General features: G+C 41.9%; 1 protein-coding gene across 4 annotated transcripts in view; it reads right to left on the bottom strand.

Annotated features, from left to right (window-relative positions):
- Positions 1–17893, bottom strand: part of LOC124132369 (nephrocystin-1-like) — a 69102-nt gene that overhangs the window by 26484 nt on the left and 24725 nt on the right. For all 4 annotated transcript variants that reach the window (XM_048403256.1, XM_048403257.1, XM_048403254.1 and 1 more), the window contains exons 13-21: positions 17834–17876; positions 16795–16879; positions 14978–15072; positions 14398–14473; positions 13103–13155; positions 11286–11360; positions 10643–10715; positions 9205–9242; positions 977–1059 (exon numbers count right to left, since the gene is read on the bottom strand). In XM_048403256.1, coding sequence (XP_048259213.1) covers positions 977–1059; positions 9205–9242; positions 10643–10715; positions 11286–11360; positions 13103–13155; positions 14398–14473; positions 14978–15072; positions 16795–16879; positions 17834–17876 — 621 coding nt within the window. The remainder of the gene's footprint in view (positions 1–976; positions 1060–9204; positions 9243–10642; positions 10716–11285; positions 11361–13102; positions 13156–14397; positions 14474–14977; positions 15073–16794; positions 16880–17833; positions 17877–17893) is intronic.

Raw genomic sequence — 17893 nt, 5'->3', positions numbered from 1 at the left:
CAGTCTAACATACAGTATTCACCTGCATCTGCAGGGTTCATTTTGAAAATCCTTCACTTTCATTTTTGTAGGGTCAGGGGAATGTGAAAGACAATTACTAGATCTGACCTAAGGAAGTTCCTCCATACACTACTGGACACCTACTTGTTAGTGATGACTGTGCCAGTCTGACCTGAGGAAGCTCCTCCATACACTACTGGACACCTACTTGTTAGTGATGACCATGCCAGTCTGACCTGAGGAAGTTCCTCCATACACTACTGGACACCTACTTGTTAGTGATGACTGTGCCAGTCTGACCTGAGGAAGCTCCTCCATACACTACTGGACACCTACTTGTTTGTGATGACCGTGTCGGTCTGACCTAAGGAAGTTCCTCCATACACTACTGGACACCTACTTGTTAGTGATGACCGTGTCGGTCTGACCTAAGGAAGTTCCTCCATATGCTACTGGACACCTACTTGTTAGTGATGACCATGCCGGTCTGACCTCAGGAAGTTCCTCCATACACTACTGGACACCTACTTGTTAGTGATGACCGTGCTAGTCTGACCTGAGGAAGCTCCTCCATACACTACTGGACACCTACTTGTTTGTGATGACCGTGTCGGTCTGACCTAAGGAAGTTCCTCCATACACTACTGGACACCTACTTGTTAGTGATGACCGTGTCGGTCTGACCTAATGAAGTTCCTCCATACACTACTGGACACCTACTTGTTAGTGATGACCGTGTCGGTCTGACCTAAGGAAGTTCCTCCATACACTACTGGACACCTACTTGTTAGTGATGACTGTGCCAGTCTGAACTGAGGAAGCTCCTCCATACACTACTGGACACCTACTTGTAAGTGATGACCATGCCAGTCTGACCTGAGGAAGCTCCTCCATACACTACTGGACACCTCCTTGTTAGTGATGACCGTGTCGGTCTGACCTAATGAAGTTCCTCCATACACTACTGGACACCTACTTGTTAGTGATGACCGCGCCGGTCTTGTCCAACAGAGGAAGATGGGCCCAGCCACAGCTGACCTCTCCCTTCTCATCAGTACTCTGAAAAAACACCAAAATCTCAGGTTAACATTGTTTACTTGTTTTGTTTGTTGTTTAACGCAGCAATATATTTTAGCGATATGACAGTGGTCTGTAAATAATCGAGCCTGGACCAGACAATCCAGTGATTGATATCATGAGCATCGATCCACGCAATTGGGAGACAATGACAACCATTAAACAAAAGGGCTGAGAAATGATAGGATATTAACATATCCAATATAAAACAAGCATGAAATACTCATATCCCCCACCAATATGTCATGTCCAGTTGTGTGCAAGGCATTAGCCCCTAAGTCATAGTCGTTGCCATGGAAACTCGAAAATAAATTTTCAAAAATCCCAAACTATCAAATGGCACCAGTTCATCACTAGACCTATCTATGTGCCAAGTTTGGTTAAGATATCTCTCATGTTTTTTTGAGTTTTGTTCCAGAAACAAAATGTGACAGATGGCCAGACAGATGGACAGAAGGACGGAAGGATGGATAGACAGCACCCATTCCTATATCCCCCTTCCACTTCGTTGTGGGGGATAATAATAGCATTCGGAACAGCTTGTATTTACTCGTTTCCAGAGAATCAGACATCAAACATGCTGCTCTGAATGCTTTGCTCGCTAGTACAAAGAATTTAGGCTGAAACACCTGAGAAAGACTTCTATTGAGGGTATTTCAGATCTTCAAGCAGAGTAGTGTCGTATCAGAGTAAAATAACTGATTTTAATGAAAAGAAATCTGGATATTAACTAAATTTAAACACCAGCCGGGTGGAATGTTTCATGTCTCAACATCTAGAAGGCTTTGGTTCTATTGTAGGTACCCTGAGTCAGTTTGGTTTCATGCTGTCTGAACAGTATTTCAGACAGAAGCGATGCAGGTCTTTGACGTTCACTACTTTGGTGAAACCCCAAAGCACAGATAGATGCTGATGAGCCTAGAAACACAAGCTTGAAATACTCATATCCAATCCATAAGTTAACATGACTTGTCTGGTTGTGTGCAAGACAAAAAATATTGTACAGTTTTCAAGATCTGCTATGGAAACTTAGTAAAATCTAAATATTTTTTACATTTGTATACTTATCCTGCATTACTCCTTAATGCATTCACTGCTTACTTACGACAACTAGAAGGACAGCGCTGCGAAGGTCCTGGGTGAAGAAATAAAGTTGTTGTTCTCAAGTCCCAATCAGTGGCCTTCCGTCGCTGTCCTGTGACCTTGATGACACCTAAGGTCATCTTCACATCACTGCCTGTCGCCCAAGCTCTTAGAAAAACATACTTTTGAGGTTTCTGAAGCCAAAGTGGGGAGGCAAGTCTAACGACGGGTGGGCCTTAAGCGTAGTAATGCAGGATAAGTATACAAATGTAAAAAATATTTAGATTTTACTAAATTTTTTACTTATCCTGCATTACTCCTTAATGCATCTGTATCGGACGGTTTGGAGGTGGGTAAACCTTCAGAATACAGAAACCTCAATAATTCACACCCTGCAATACGACCCCATTGGTCGATAAACCGTGAAGCGGAAAAGTTCAGACAAAAACGCCATTACGGTAGGGTTGTTCAAAAATCAAAAACATTGAACATAGGAATTAAAGAGAAATTCCCTATACACGCTTAGTAATAAAGAAAATAATAGCTATTCAGCTAATTCTTTACTTACTGCGTCATAGAGCCGTCGCTGACAAACAAGATTGTCTAATATTCTTCCACTGGTGACTGCACATGGAAGTTGACTGGCTCTGTATAGGGCGAGTTCATTATTTGCGTCAGTGGTTGGCAATCTGCAGGATAACAACCAGAGGGCCAAACTTCGAACGTCTTCGACATCCTCGAGAGTCACAACGCGAAGGTTATGACTAACGAAAATATGTGTCGAATCTCCAGAAATATCCTTCCGTGATTGTTCCAAAACCACAATTGCCGTGTTGAGCCCTGGTAAGGCTGACACCTTGAGATCTTGAGGGTAATTCGCTCTCGGCGATTTCCGTTTGATGATCTCGTAGGCCTGAAGGATTACTGCGCGTAACCATATAGATATGGTGTTTGCGATTATGCGACTAACTTCTGTCGTGGACGAACCACGCCTTGTCTTGGAGCGTCGAATGAAAACTCGAACTGCTCGCACCGAGCCCAGGAGAACTTCACCATGTACGATTCCCACAATAGTCGATATCGGTGGGATGGTGAAGAACGGTCGGGTTGGCCTGGTAGTAGATTTTAGCAATAAAATCCCAGCATAACCCTAGATGTCCCGTTCCGTGCGTCCCATGCTCAAAACGGATCCGGGTTGAGTCGATCACATGTAGTTCGCTCACCCGTACCGCCATTGCTAATGCCAAGAGAAACCATTGTTTCCTTGGTGATGTCCAAGCTCCTCACAGCGATAGCCCGTTCGCGGAGCTCTCTATACTATACCGAGAGTGTAACGAAGGTGTCACGCGCTGGGAAGGAGCTTGAAAATGAGGATGCAATGAGGGGCTCGAAGGGGGCCCTCGCAAACCTCGAAGTACCACGTTCAAGTCCCAATCAGGTGGCTGGAACTTGGCCTTCTGATCCTCAAACCTGAATGAGCATAATATGGCCTGTAGTTCCGTGACCTTAATCACACTGTGATTTTCCGGAAACGGCCAACACTAAGATAATTGCAGCCAATTACGTAGTAATGGTGCTACCTTCCAAGTGTTTTTGGGTACGCAATGTAGGAGGTATTCCTCTAGGAATTGTGACGCAATCTTAGGGTCTTGATTCTTTTTTTCCCTGTAAAAAGTCTCAAGTGATCCCCACTTGTCATCGTCGTCTCTGGGAGAGTAACGATGAACTAAAGCTATAGCTTTGCTGCCCGTGTCGAAATAACCCTTCGCACTTAAACGCCTTTTAAAGACGAACCCTGCGTGCAGACGTTGGGTGAGGCAATTTTCTGTTGAGGGTGGATGAGTAGGTTGGACCACTGTGAGAGGGGAAGTGAATCGTTTTAGATTTTTCCGAGCTTGACGAACTACCCTCTCGCCGGTTACCATGGTGCGACCAAAGGAGAGATCGAGATACCTTGTCTCCTTGATCCCCTGTAGCACCTTGGGAAGTAAAAGTGGTGGCAGAAGAGTTTTAGTTCTTTGCCCTTCCCAAGTGATACTGAACTCGTCCACCGCCCAAGTCTGCGGATCCGGCAACGGGGAGATATACGTCATGAGTTGGTGGCCTAGGCAAGTAATAAACAAGTCAATGTTTGGTTGCCTGAATTCCTGAAGCAGTAACTGGAATGCTTCTGTGAGAAATTTCCACTCAGTGGGAGCCACCCTGTCTGGTCGGGATAAAGTATCGGCCAGCATGTTTCTACATCCGGGGATGTGCTGAACTATGAACCTTAGTCACAGCCGATCCACTAGATGGAAGAAATCTGAATGTCCTTAGAAGTGGAGAGTGGGAGTGTGTTGTTCCCCGATTGCACAGGCACCACACCGCAGTGCTGTTGTCTGTGGATATAGCGAGTCGGGCTAACTGTAGTTGATTCTGCCAATGTGATATAGCCAGAATTAAAGCTTCCAACTCCAAGTTGTTTATGTGCCACTTCCATTGTGCGCCGGGCCATAGCCCTGAGCTTATCTGGTCTTGTAAGTGAAGACTCCACCCCTGAAAGGGGACGTCCACAAACAGGTGTGTATTCGGGGAAAACCCGAATAAACAGACTCCGCAGACATTCAGCGCCACAAATTGAGGCAAGGCTCTAGCTTAGTTGGTAGAGTGATGGCCTTGAGTGGATCCTGACTCCTGATGTAAGGGTTCAGGAAAAAATTGAATTGGTCGCTGTTGTAAGCGGCCCATGCTAGTTAACTCCTGTGCCGAGGTGATTAACCCTAGCAACACTTGCCACTGGCGAAGTGTGTGTGGTTGGTGTAGAGTAGATGACAAAAGAAGTAGAAACTTGTGCCACCTGTCCCTCGGTACAGATAGGATATCCTGGTCTGTCTTAAACAGGTCTCCTATGAACTGAAGTCAATAGGAAGGAGAATACTCCCGACTTCGCCTCGTTGATTGTCTATCCCAGTTATTGACATGTGTTGATGATACAGTAGATCGCCCTCCATCTACGACTCGAACCAAGTGTTCGTCACGTGTAGATAGTTATTGGCTTCATTACTCCTGTAAATAGCCATAAGTGTCACTGACATGTCAAATGGGAAATACTACCATTGGTAGTGAACCCCAATGAACTGGACCTGAAAAGTCTACGGTTGGGATGGATAGTCGAGACTGATGAAGAATCAAACGTTCGTTGAACACAGAGATTGTGGATCATTCTCATCTTGTCTGGGTCCTTCATGAGTACCAGGTAGGTGTGAGGATAAAACCCCGGAGTAAAGACTGGGTTGTGAACCCACTCTACAGCTCTTCTTACCAACAGTATGTCTATGTTGGATTTTCCCAATCAAACTGTGGTCAACGGTGGGGTTAACTCTACCCTTATACGGACACCATGATATAGTGCGATAAGTACGAAATCGTCCTTGAGACTTGTCTCTGCAACTCCCTTTCTCAGTAAGGGAATGCTGGTCTTCCCTGAGAAACGGGCGTCTAGGCTTATAATTCCCTGACTTGGACTTTCCAAGCTTTTGGGGAACTTGACGTGCGTGTCTGCGATCTGTTCGTTGAACAGGGGAGTAGATGATCAAGGTTGACGTAATAGACTGCCCTTGAAACCAGCATCTCAGTTGGAAACGCTATAAAGTCTTGGGTGTAACGGTAATCACCGTCAGAACGGTCTCAAGATGAATTTTCCTGTGGTCAAACTTACGCTGTAGGAAAAACACCATAGTTTGGAAGTGATCTAATCAGATAGGGTTATCCTCTAATAGATTCTGATCCACTGCAAACAATGACGATATTGGTCGCTTAAATCACGGAGCAAATGAGAGTTTTGGAGGAGGCTTCCTCCAATGACCTCGTGGTGTCCCTCTTATTTACCCTGTTATCAGGGGAGGGCGTTACTGACACGAGATGGTCTGCTTCCCAATCGGGTACATGTGCTAAGCTGATCATGTGCCGGTTACGTAACCGAGTACACTGTAAGCCTTGGGCTAACGTCATTGTAGAGACCTTGATTGATACGCAGACGCTGCGCTCAGCGCAGGTCTGGAATGTTGGAACAGCGCTAAGCTGATCGTGCGACGTTTGCGTAATAGGAGCGCTTTGAGTAGCAGTCAGACGCTGCGCTCGGCGCAGGTCTATGCTGGATATGTTGGAACATCGCTAAGCTGATCGTGCGTCACTGGCGTGATAGGAGCGCTTGGGTATCAGTCAGACGCTGCGCTCGGCGCAGGTTTATGCTGGATATGTTGGAACAGCGCTAAGCTGATCGTGCGCCACTTGCGTAATAGAAGTGCTTGGGTTGTAGTCAAGTGCTGCGCTCGGCGCAGATAAATCAGACACAAATCTACCCCCATCATAGCATCTCGATACGCTGGTGCTGGTGCTGTCGCCGACGTCACAGATTATTATACATGTATCTGGAAGTGTCCGGCGGCTGAAAAAATAGGAGCAGTTACGATACTCACAAAATCCTCCGGTATTGTTGATTTCGGTGGATGGTGTACTTCTGCAATCACAGTCGTCATAATACCTGCCGATAATAACGGTTGGGTGGTAATGACAGAACCATATGTCATTCGCTATTCTGCGATAGTGACATTCCTCTCGTCTCACGACGGAATAACTGCAAAATATGATTGTGAGTAATCTGCTTTTATATAGTAAACTCGTTGGATTAGAGATTTACATAAAAATTACATTTTGAATTTTGGCGAGCACATCTACGTGCATGCCTATGACCGTGGATAAAGAGCTTGGGGCGATTATTCCACCACAATATGGACACCGAGCAAACATAATTATGTTACGCAATTAAACCATTGAAGAAATGGTACTGGAAGAATGCCGTAGAATTGAACAGTAATCTATCGGCAAAAATACGAATTGCAAGGGTATACAATATTTTTATATACGCAATTCAATGTAAACCAAGGCTATTTACATTTAGAGATTGGAGAGCACATCCGCGCGCAAACCAACCAATCGTGGATGATAATCTTGTAAGGTTTTTTCCACGACAATTAGTAAAAAGCTCAAAGGTATGTTACGCAATGAAACCCTTGTTGATGAGATAATACTGGAAGAGTGCCGAAGAATTTGAACACTAATCTATCGGCAAATTTATGAGTTGCAAGGATATACAATATTTTTGTATGCGCAACCCAATGTAAACCAAGGGTATTTATATTTTCATTTAGGGTTTGGAGAGCACATCTGCGCGCAAACCAAACAACGTGGATGATAATCTTTGTAAGATTTTTCCCACGACAATTAATACCACTCTCAATCATAAGTTACACAATTACATATATATATATATGTATATTCAATGTCTGTACATATAGAGTAGGGAAAGGGCCACCTAAGTTGGATAACTTTTGCCCAATCCCGTTGACCATATATGTCAATAAAATATGTTTAAAACAAACACAATTACGCCATTGTTGATGAGGCGGTACTGGAAGAATGCCATAGAATTGAACAATAATCTATCGGCAAAAACTACGAGTTGCAAGAGTATACAATAGTTCATATACGCAACTCAATGTAAAACCAAAAATACCAACAAAAAACTATTTAATCGCATAAACATAGGTACGCAATAAAAGAATTGTTGATGAAGCGGGACTGGAAGAAAGCCGTAGATTTGATATTAATCTATCGGCAACCATATTTTTAACGAGTTGAAAAATTTTTAGTATACGCAACTCACTGTTACGCCAAAGCTAGTAATATTTAAGAACATAAGAATATGTTATACATACGTAGCTGAGAATTGTAAACAATATGACTACCTTGGCAGGCAAACGATTGTAACACAATTCAAAATGGCGGCGAACAACAATATTTTGGCGGGAAAAAAGACAAGCGTCTTTTCACGCCTAATTAATTCACATAAAACTACACAACATGGTGAAAGTAATATGAAAAGAATACATCACCCATCGCAGATCAATTTTTAAGATTGTAGACAAACTGAAGGTCTAAAATTAATCCAAAAGGAGAGCTCCGCTTGGACACGTCCTAGCTGTGCTGCGACAAGCAGTGATGTGAAGATGACCTTAGGTGTCATCAAGGTCACAGGACAGCGACGGAAGGCCACTGATTGGGACTTGAGAACAACAACTTTATTTCTTCACCCAGGACCTTCGCAGCGCTGTCCTTCTAGTTGTCGTAAGTAAGCAGTGAATGCATTAAGGAGTAATGCAGGATAAGTAAAAAATGTGCACTACTGATACTATTTTCAGTCTAAGTCAAAGTCGTTGCTATGGAAACTCGAAAAATAATTTTTTGTAAAATCCCAAACTATCAAAAGGCACCAGTTCACCACTAGACATATCTATGTGCCAAGTTTGGTTAAGATATCTCTCAAGGTTCTGCTCCGGAAACGAAACATGATGGATGGAAAGATAGACGGACAGCACCTATATTCCTATATCCCCCTTCCACTTAGTGGCGGGGATAATGATCTGGGTCTACCAGGATTTGAACCTGTGACAATACCTTTCTGGCATGTCTACTGAACACATCTTCTAACAGCCAACAGTGGCACCTTAGTTGACAGGCCACCAGTGCCAGTAGGGGGGCACAGGTGGCCCAGTCGTCTAAGGCGCCGCGATTCGCTGTGCAGAGTTGCGTCCCTTGGGCATGCCAGAAACCTATGATTGTGGGTTCGAATCCCGGTTCGCCCAGATTATGTTTCTAGGTTTGTCAGCACCATACCCGTGCTCGTGGGTTTCACCGAAGTGGTAAACGTCTGAGACCTACATCACTTCGGGTTTTCTTCCCACATCAAGCTGACATGCCGTGATATAACTGAATAATGTTAAAAGCGGCGTTAAACCCAACTCACGCACTCACGATAGTCAGTAGAACAAAACTGCTGATGGCCTCTTTTGTGAAGTTACTGTGAAGTTGACATAGATGGTGTAAAGATCTACTCCCTTCATAACTTGTGGATACGGTGTGTTTATGCTCATGGTAATAAGTCGTGAACGAAACTCTACATTGGCTTCAATATTCTTAGTTCAACATTTTTCACATATGACTCACCGTTCTGACATAAGACACACACAGCTCAAACAGTATACCTGGAAAAGTAAAAATTCATGAATATTTATAACAGATTTTTTTTTAATATGCCAATAAGTTGTACTATCCTGTCATCTCAAGTATGTGTTATGTTGTATTTACACATAAGAAATTATTATGAGAATCCATTATATTATAAGGGTAACACTATTTGTCAGGGCATTATCATTTGCAGAGGCTGAGGTCTTCCATTAAAAGAAAAGACCGAGGGTTTCTGCAAATGATAATGCCCTGAAAAATAGCGTTACCGTTATTATAGCTAAAATGGATAGAATTTGTTATCAAATAAAAATAAACAACAATATCAGTTTTGAAACATTTCCTGCAATCAACATACAACGAACATCAATGACCCACTTTTAAATATATGGAACGTCACAGAACAAACCAGATTGACGTCACTATTGAACAATGCGGGCGGTTTAATGGTAATTCTATCCATTTTAGGTACAAATCTCTCTCTCTCTCTCCTCTCTCTCTCTGTAAAATGGATCCACTCATAACACAATGTACTGAAACAAACTGAAGTTTCAGCATACACATATATCTTCACAGCTCTCATTTTCAGATTCAGCAACAAATATTCCCTTAATGAATGAGTAGGTGTTGTTTTTAAACCAGTCTTCAATTTTCTTGCTATATCATGGCTGAGTGTATACTGAGCAAGAGCAACCAGTGGCTGACAGCATGAACAATGACCTTTGCCGTCAGGGTATAATCACACACAGTCAGGCAGGTCACATTGTGACCATCTGATAGTCAGTAAATATGGGGGCCAAGGACCAATTCTGACCCGGAATCAACCAGTTCTCAATCAATCTCATCAAAATCAGATCTTTCACTCCAATATCACACCTCTCTGCATGAAGATCTCAGGACAACTTCATATGAGGTCACAACTTGTGAACCCTGCGCAAACTTTATCGCCAAATCAAAATGAAGGATGTGTAGGTTCTTGAGCATATGAGATGTCAGCTTTTAAAAAAGATTTGTCTTCAATTTTTTAACACCTCAATTTGTAAATTTCAAAGTTAGGAAAAGAAAACCACCAAAGACTACAAAGATACCCTTGATAGTACACCCTTGTGGGTATAGATACTATGGAGCTCAGAAACAACAGGATGGATAATATAATAGCACACCTTTAAGTTTTTGCATTCAGAACTTCCTGATTATATTCATTTTCAAACTGAATCAAATATGCCTGTCTAAATGCTTTGCCCACTAGTAGAGAGAACTTAAAAGCCTCAACGCTGACAACAAAGTTTATCTGACCTCCTGTAGACAGTGATGGAGGTTGCATCAGATCTTGACGCAGACAGGTATCATATTTTAGTAAAAGATCTGACTTTAATGAGATGGTTATTCAACATATGAAATTCTACAAGAGTCCACTCACCCAGGTTGTTAACTGTGTTGTTAGTGCGGACAAATGTCTCCGCATGATAAAAGGGATCCATGGCATCAGATACCTGACAAAAATTTACAATTACATTTACAAATATTTTCATTCAGTGTACATAATACATGTCTATATATAGTAATGATTTTTACAATACACAATAGAAAATAAAACATAGAAAAAAAACAATAATGATAAATACAGACTAGACTAGAATAAACTTGAATAAAGTTGAAACAAATTAAAAATGAATATAAACAAGCATGAAATACTCATACCCCTGCCAATATTACCGCCGTTTTCAATCTAAGTCAAAGTCATTTCCATGGAAACTCGAAAAATAAATTTTAATTTTTTATAATTAAAAACTACCAAAAGGCACCAGTTCACCACTAGACCTATCTATGTGCCAAGTTTGGTTAAGATAACTCATGGTTTTTTAGTTCTGCTCCAGAAACGAAAGATGACTGACAGATGGACTGACAGATGGATGGACAGATGGATGGACAGAAGAATGGAAGCAGGGAAGGACAGTGTCCATTCCGATATCCCCCTTCCACTTTTTGGCAGTAGAAAATAATGACTGCAATGAAAAAAAGAGAAATTCTAAGAGACTGGTAAACATATCTGTATCACATACCCGGGTAGTGAAGGACCAGGTTCTCTGTGCCTTGTCCACCGCGGACACCTTCACTGTATGGATGTTGCTCAGTATCTGTAAGCAACACAACTCAGGGCGTCAGCATTTTGTGTCCCCGCTAGCAGAGATGCCACCCTTATTGAAGCTTTGGAGTAATCAGTCGGGTAAAAAAGCGTAACAACATGTGAAACAGAGTAATGTTAGGTGAGGTGAGGTGAAATGGGGTTTAACGTCGCGTCCAAGATTATTGCACTTACATAGCAACGTGCATGTACATGTGTGTGTTTGTGCGGCTGCTTGTACTAGTCCGGACAAATGCCGATTTATAGTGCTAGCTCCCGAGATACCATGCCGCAGTTTAACATGAATATCCCACCGAGACGACCAGTCCTTGTTTTAGCCCCTTAATGCCGAGCGCCAGACAGGGTAACAACAAGTACCATCTTTTAACATCTTTTGGTATGACCCGGCCGGGGATCGAACCCAGGACCTTCCGCTCTCCACTAGGCACGGAGGCGGTCCAGAGTAATGTTAAGAGTACCATGATGCTGGTATTCGCTTCCACATACTGTAAATCGTGAAATTAATGCGTCTCCAAAAGAATGTGACCGCTGTCCCCTAGCCAAAATGAACAGTAACATAAAAAATAGAAACACGTGGTCAAAGCTCCACACATTCATAAAATTCATCAAGGGACAAGAAAACATTCGTTGTATTGCAGAAAGACAATGTGGGGTTTCGAGTTCCTAAGAAAAATATCAGAGTACATGCGATTAGCTACCTGAAGAATGCTTCATGTGATAAGTGCATTAAAAATTTCCTCTCTGTGATATTTTATACATTCAAATAATACGTGAAAAAAATGTAAAAAATTGTAATTTGGGGAGGATAAGCGTAAGAGCATCATTTTAGGCTCAAAAGCAAAATGGTTGGAAAATCTGCTCAAGTAGAAAGCTGACACACGTCATGCTTTAAGTTACGTTCTGAGTTTTTCAGTATTTGAAGCTCCGCTTGAGCAAAACACTATCACAATTGATGATACTCTGCCAAAATATGATATCTAATGCGATCCTTTGTTCACAATATGGTAAATATTATATTTTAAAATATCGGTTAAAATTGTTTTATTTTGATATCACAAAGAATAACACATTTTTTTCTAGAAGTCAAATGTTCTCATTCAAAACCTATGCATGGTCAGACTGAATAATCGTAGACTTCACATCAAAGCTCATCTTCCCTAGGCAAGGGAGTTAACCGACTATAAAGTCCAGTTTCCACCCTTGCCAAACCAGGCTGGAATTCCGGAGTTACATTTTGGCTGGACTAACGAGTCTTTGCACAGTCCAAACAAAATTGTGTAACGAAATAGACATCCGGTTCGTAAACTGCCGTACAGATTTCGGGCGATTTGCAAAGCATGTATACCGGTACCGCCAACTCGACAAATATTTTCCAAATATTTTCATGCTTTTAATCAAGATGCTCACATGATTTGATGCACTTCACAAAGTAAGACCCGTTTTATCACAACAGAGATTTTGATTATTGATCAGATCTTGACTGGGTACTGCCATATTGTTTGAAGCACATACATGTGATATGAGTGGTGGAATCTGATTGGTCAATAGGAGGAACATAACTCGTAATAGCCACTGGTGGCGCGAGCCTGGAAATTCCAGCCTAGTTTGGCAAGGGTGGAAACTGGACTCTTACAGTCAGTTAACTCCCTTCCCTCAGGAAGATGATCATAGCTAAACTTTGGAGTTGGTAAAGAAAGAGAAAGGCTGTGTGTCAGTCTCCACAGCGACACCTACCGTGTGGCCGTCAAACAGACACATCCTCACATGGCGACTCAGGACGGTTATTCCTGTCAATACAAGAACATGTTTCCTCATGACAAGTTCCTACTTCAAATGGTAAGTCAATACATCTTAAAACAAATATTACAAAAAGATCATAAGTAGATGACTAACTACATACTGTCTACCAGTTGACTATTACTTGGTCTGTTAGCTAAGTGTGCCCCCACCTTGTCCCAGCAAAAGTTAACTGTTTAATTCAGATCATTCATGATCAGTTATGACATGGCAAGTCCATCATACTGCCCAATACAGTCAGACATACAGTCACACAATCACATACTGTGACATACAGTCAGATAGTCAGATTGTGATATACTGACAGTCAGATAGTAAGACATTGGGGCATCCAGTCAGACAGTCATCGTCATATTGTGACAGTAAGACAGTCACATTGTAACAATCATACAGTCATATTGTGACAATCATAGTCATATTGTGACAGTCATACATTAATATTGTGACAGTCATACAGAAATATTGTGAGTCATACATTAATATTGTGACAGTCATACAGTCATATTGTGACAGTCATACAGTCATATTGTAACAATCATACAGTCATATTGTGACAGTAATACAGTCATATTGTGACAGTCATACAGTCATATTGTGACAATCATACAGTCATATTGTGACAGTCATACAGTCATATTGTGACAGTCATACAGTCATATTGTAACAGTAAGACAGTCATATTGTAACAATCATAGTCGTATTGTAACAGTAAGACAGTCATATTGTAACAATCATACAGTCATATTGTGACAAGCATACAGTCATATTGTAACAGTAAGACAGTCATATTGTAACAATCATACAGTCATATTGTGACAGTCATACAGTCATAATGTGACAGTCATACAGACATATTGTGACAGTCATACAGACATATCGTGACAGTCATACAGACATATTGTGACAGTCATACTGTCATATTGTGACAGTCATTCAGACATATTGTGACAGTCATACAGTCATTTTGTGACAGTCATACAGACATATTGTGACAGTCATACAGACATATTGTGATAGTCATATGATTCTTACAGAACAATCAGTCATATTGAGACAGACAGTCATATTGAGACAGACAGTCATATTGAGACAGACAGTCATATTGTGACAGTCATACAGTCATATTGTGACAGTCATACAGTCATATTGTGACAGACAGTCATACCAGGCATACAGACACAGTCACACTGGGACAGAGACAGACATACAGTCAGTCATACAGTGACACTGACCTGACCCTAGAGGCGGAATCTGCTGACAGGACACTAATGTCACCACTCTGTCAACACGAGCGATGCGAAGACGAATCTGTGAGGACGAATGACATGACAACATGAATTCATTCCACTGATAACATACACCATCTTCAGAAGGATGGAAGTAGAGTCTGACAATGAAGTAGATGTTGATGTTATGATCTTATGTTAATTTACTAACTGCTGCTTTGTAACACACGTCAATAACAGGACTGCCCTTAATGAAACGAGTTGCTTTGACTAAACCACCTAGAGGGGTAACTTTGCTGTCAAACCAAGGATCATAACTCAAGCAAATCTGGCAATCTAATGACAGCAGATACTGACAATGCTAAGGGACACAACTCTGGTAACACAGTAGACACAATTTATGGATAACAACTTCTTTTACAAACTCTATAAGCAATGTTTTGTAACAAATCCTTATACAGTTGTCAAGCAAGATCTGTGTCTACTTTTTCATCTGTCAAGAAAATGCCTATCAAGCACTTCACAACTTTGGTAGGTTGCAACACTCTAAATGACAGAGCCAGACATTGGGGAGGAGGGACCTCACCTTGTTCGTGAGTGGATCGAAGAAGAGATCCCTGTAGGAGAGGTTGGATTCGCTCAGCTTCGGAGACAGGTAGTTCTTCAGCCGGAAGGTATCCCCTACAATGAAGTACACATCATGACTCTCTACAAAGGGCACAGACATCCGGTTCGTCAACTGCTGTGCTGATATCGGTTGATTGCAGGATTTGTAAAGACTGTGCACCGCCAACTTGGTGTCAACAGATATTTTCAAAATCTTTTTTCTTGATTATCGATCAGATCTCTTGACAGGGCACTGCCATGTTGTTTGAAGCAAATACAAGTGATATGAGAGATGGAATCTGATTGGTCAATAGGAGGGATATAGAAGGGACATAACTCATGATAGCAAGTGGTGGTGCAACGATTGAAAACAGAAATTCCAGCCTAGTTCGGGAAGGACAGAAACTGGACTTTTACAGTCAGTCAACACTTTGCCTCGGGAAGATGAGACTTTACATTGTTCTTACGCAACTTGAACCATCAAATTTACAAGTTTTTTAAAGCCTACTAATAGGTAATAGTCTCATATTTCATCATGGCTCAAAGTGTTATGTAGCAGTAGAGATTGTTGTGAGTTTATTTGTACTGATTGGCAGCAAACAAATGATTCAAGCACTGGTAAAATGTCAAGTGTAGTGACTTTATATAGAGTCACCGCCCCTGGTTGTTGTGAACAAGCTTGGCAAGGTTGATTGTTGGAGAAGTTTTGTGATGTGACTGTTTCAGAAGACTGGCTGTACACGAAAAATGCGACAAGAGGGTGATTCAAGGCCTTTTAGGCCTAGCATCCACATACCAATCTTATCGAGGCACAGGAGTTAACTGACTGTAAAAGTTCGAAGTTTCCACCCTTGCTGATCAAGGCTGGAATTTCTGGGCTCGATTGTAGCTCCACCAGTGGCAATTTACGAGTTATGTCCCTTCTATTGACCGATCAGATTCCATCTCTCATATCACTTGCATTTGCTTCAAACAAACTGGTGGCGCCCAGTCAAAACGATCTGACCGATAATCATTATCGATATTGTAATAAAACAGGCCTTATCTCAAGAAGTGAATCAAATCACTTGAACACCGTGATTAAAACCATGAAAAGATTTGGAAAATATCTGTTTATGCCGCATTGACAGTACACATGATTTGCAATCAATCGAAATCTGCACGGCAGTTTATGAACCAGATGTCGATTTCGTTACGCGATTTTGTTTGGACTATGCATAGACTCATAAGCCCAGCCAAAATATAACTTATAATTCCTCTAGTTCAGCAAGGGTGGAAACTTGACTTTTATAGTCAGTTACCTCCCTTTCCTCAGGAGGATGCTACTTACCAAGTAGACACCTGTCTTTGTAACACCTAATTCCTGCCAGCCTCAACACAATCCTGGTTCAAGAACAGAGACAGGCCAGACATAGATTGTAGCGCCTGTTACTTATTTCTGCTACCTCTTGTTTGATTGTAATCTGAAAACTGTTTGTTTTTAATACATTAATCTTGTGCTTGTAGGCCTCATAGGACTGTCTTGTTAACGTTGTCACCATGACAACATATTTGCATTCAACTTTGTCAAGACCCACATCACACATGACCAAATGTGTCCTCGATACATGCACAAACTTTGATGTCCTGGGCCCACTTGCACAAAGCGATCTTAGCGCTAAGATGATCGTAACTCCCATGCTTTAACATAGGCTTACAATAGTCGTAGCGCTAAGATCGCTTTGTGCAAGTGGGCCCTGGAGTCTAAATGTCAGGATCATGTATTTGGTACCTACAAACAGGTGCAGAATAACAAACCTTCATTAAAGAGCCGTGACAAAGTCGATGGTCTGAACCCCGATGGAACAGCTCCCATAGCGTGAAGGACATCGGACACGGTCGTCTGTGAAAATATGAGTGAGTGGTAGAATGTAGTTAAACGCTGTACTCACAAAACTTTTAACTATACTACGGTGGTCTGTAGGTAATTGAGTCTTGGCCCAACAAACCAGTGACTGAAGAGCAAGGGGAATCCAAGGGGAAATGATGGAGAGGTAAGGGGACATAACTCAGTTACGAACAACATATACCACTAAAGAAAATTCAGTTTTTCAAAAAATTGTGATCACCTGCAAGGTGGAGAAATAGGGCAATCATATACAAGAGGGAATGTTTACGTAATAATTTCCAGTGATTGAAAGCATGAGCAACTATGACGATGACACACAAGTCACTGAGGCTGACCGACTAATCCCCATTGAAGTCACCTCTTACGAAAGGAGGAGTGGAAACAAACACTCAACACAACATCACCCAATGCATGATGAGCATGGCTGCTCCGGTGCAGCGTTGACTTAGTATTACACCAGAACTACAAGCTCATTTGCATATCACGTGACCAGACATTTCCGTGTTTGTAAACAAATACACTGAAATTAGCAGACTGCCCAAATGCTAGCCTTCGGTGCAATTTACATAATGCTTTGCATAAGTTTATAGATATGCTACTACAACTGCAGACACGTGAAGATCCGGGGTAGAATAGGTCTTCAGCAACCCATGCTTGCCGTAAGAGTTGACTATGCTTGTCGTAAGAGGTGACTAACGGGATCGGGTGGTCAGGCTCACTGACTTTGTTTGATGGATGTCATTGTATCCAAATCGTGTGGATCGATGCTCATGATGTCAATCCCTGAATTGTCTGGTCGGTCCAGACTCAATAATTTACAGACCGCCGTCATATAACTGGAATATTGCTGAGCGCGGTGTTAAACAACAAACAAAGAAATAAACTACAACTGCGACAGTGAGGTGCATGACAAAATAACTTTACAGATCAAGTGCCCTGTACACCCACCTCACTCACTGCTTTTCTTATGCTTCCCCATAGTTTCTTTGCTCTGAAACAAAATGAACC

This window comes from Haliotis rufescens, unplaced genomic scaffold (assembly GCF_023055435.1).
Source record: "Haliotis rufescens isolate VD_foot unplaced genomic scaffold, xgHalRufe1.0.p SCAF_3, whole genome shotgun sequence".
NCBI lineage: Eukaryota > Metazoa > Mollusca > Gastropoda > Lepetellida > Haliotidae > Haliotis > Haliotis rufescens.
This window is presented reverse-complemented; position numbering and strand designations above follow the sequence as displayed.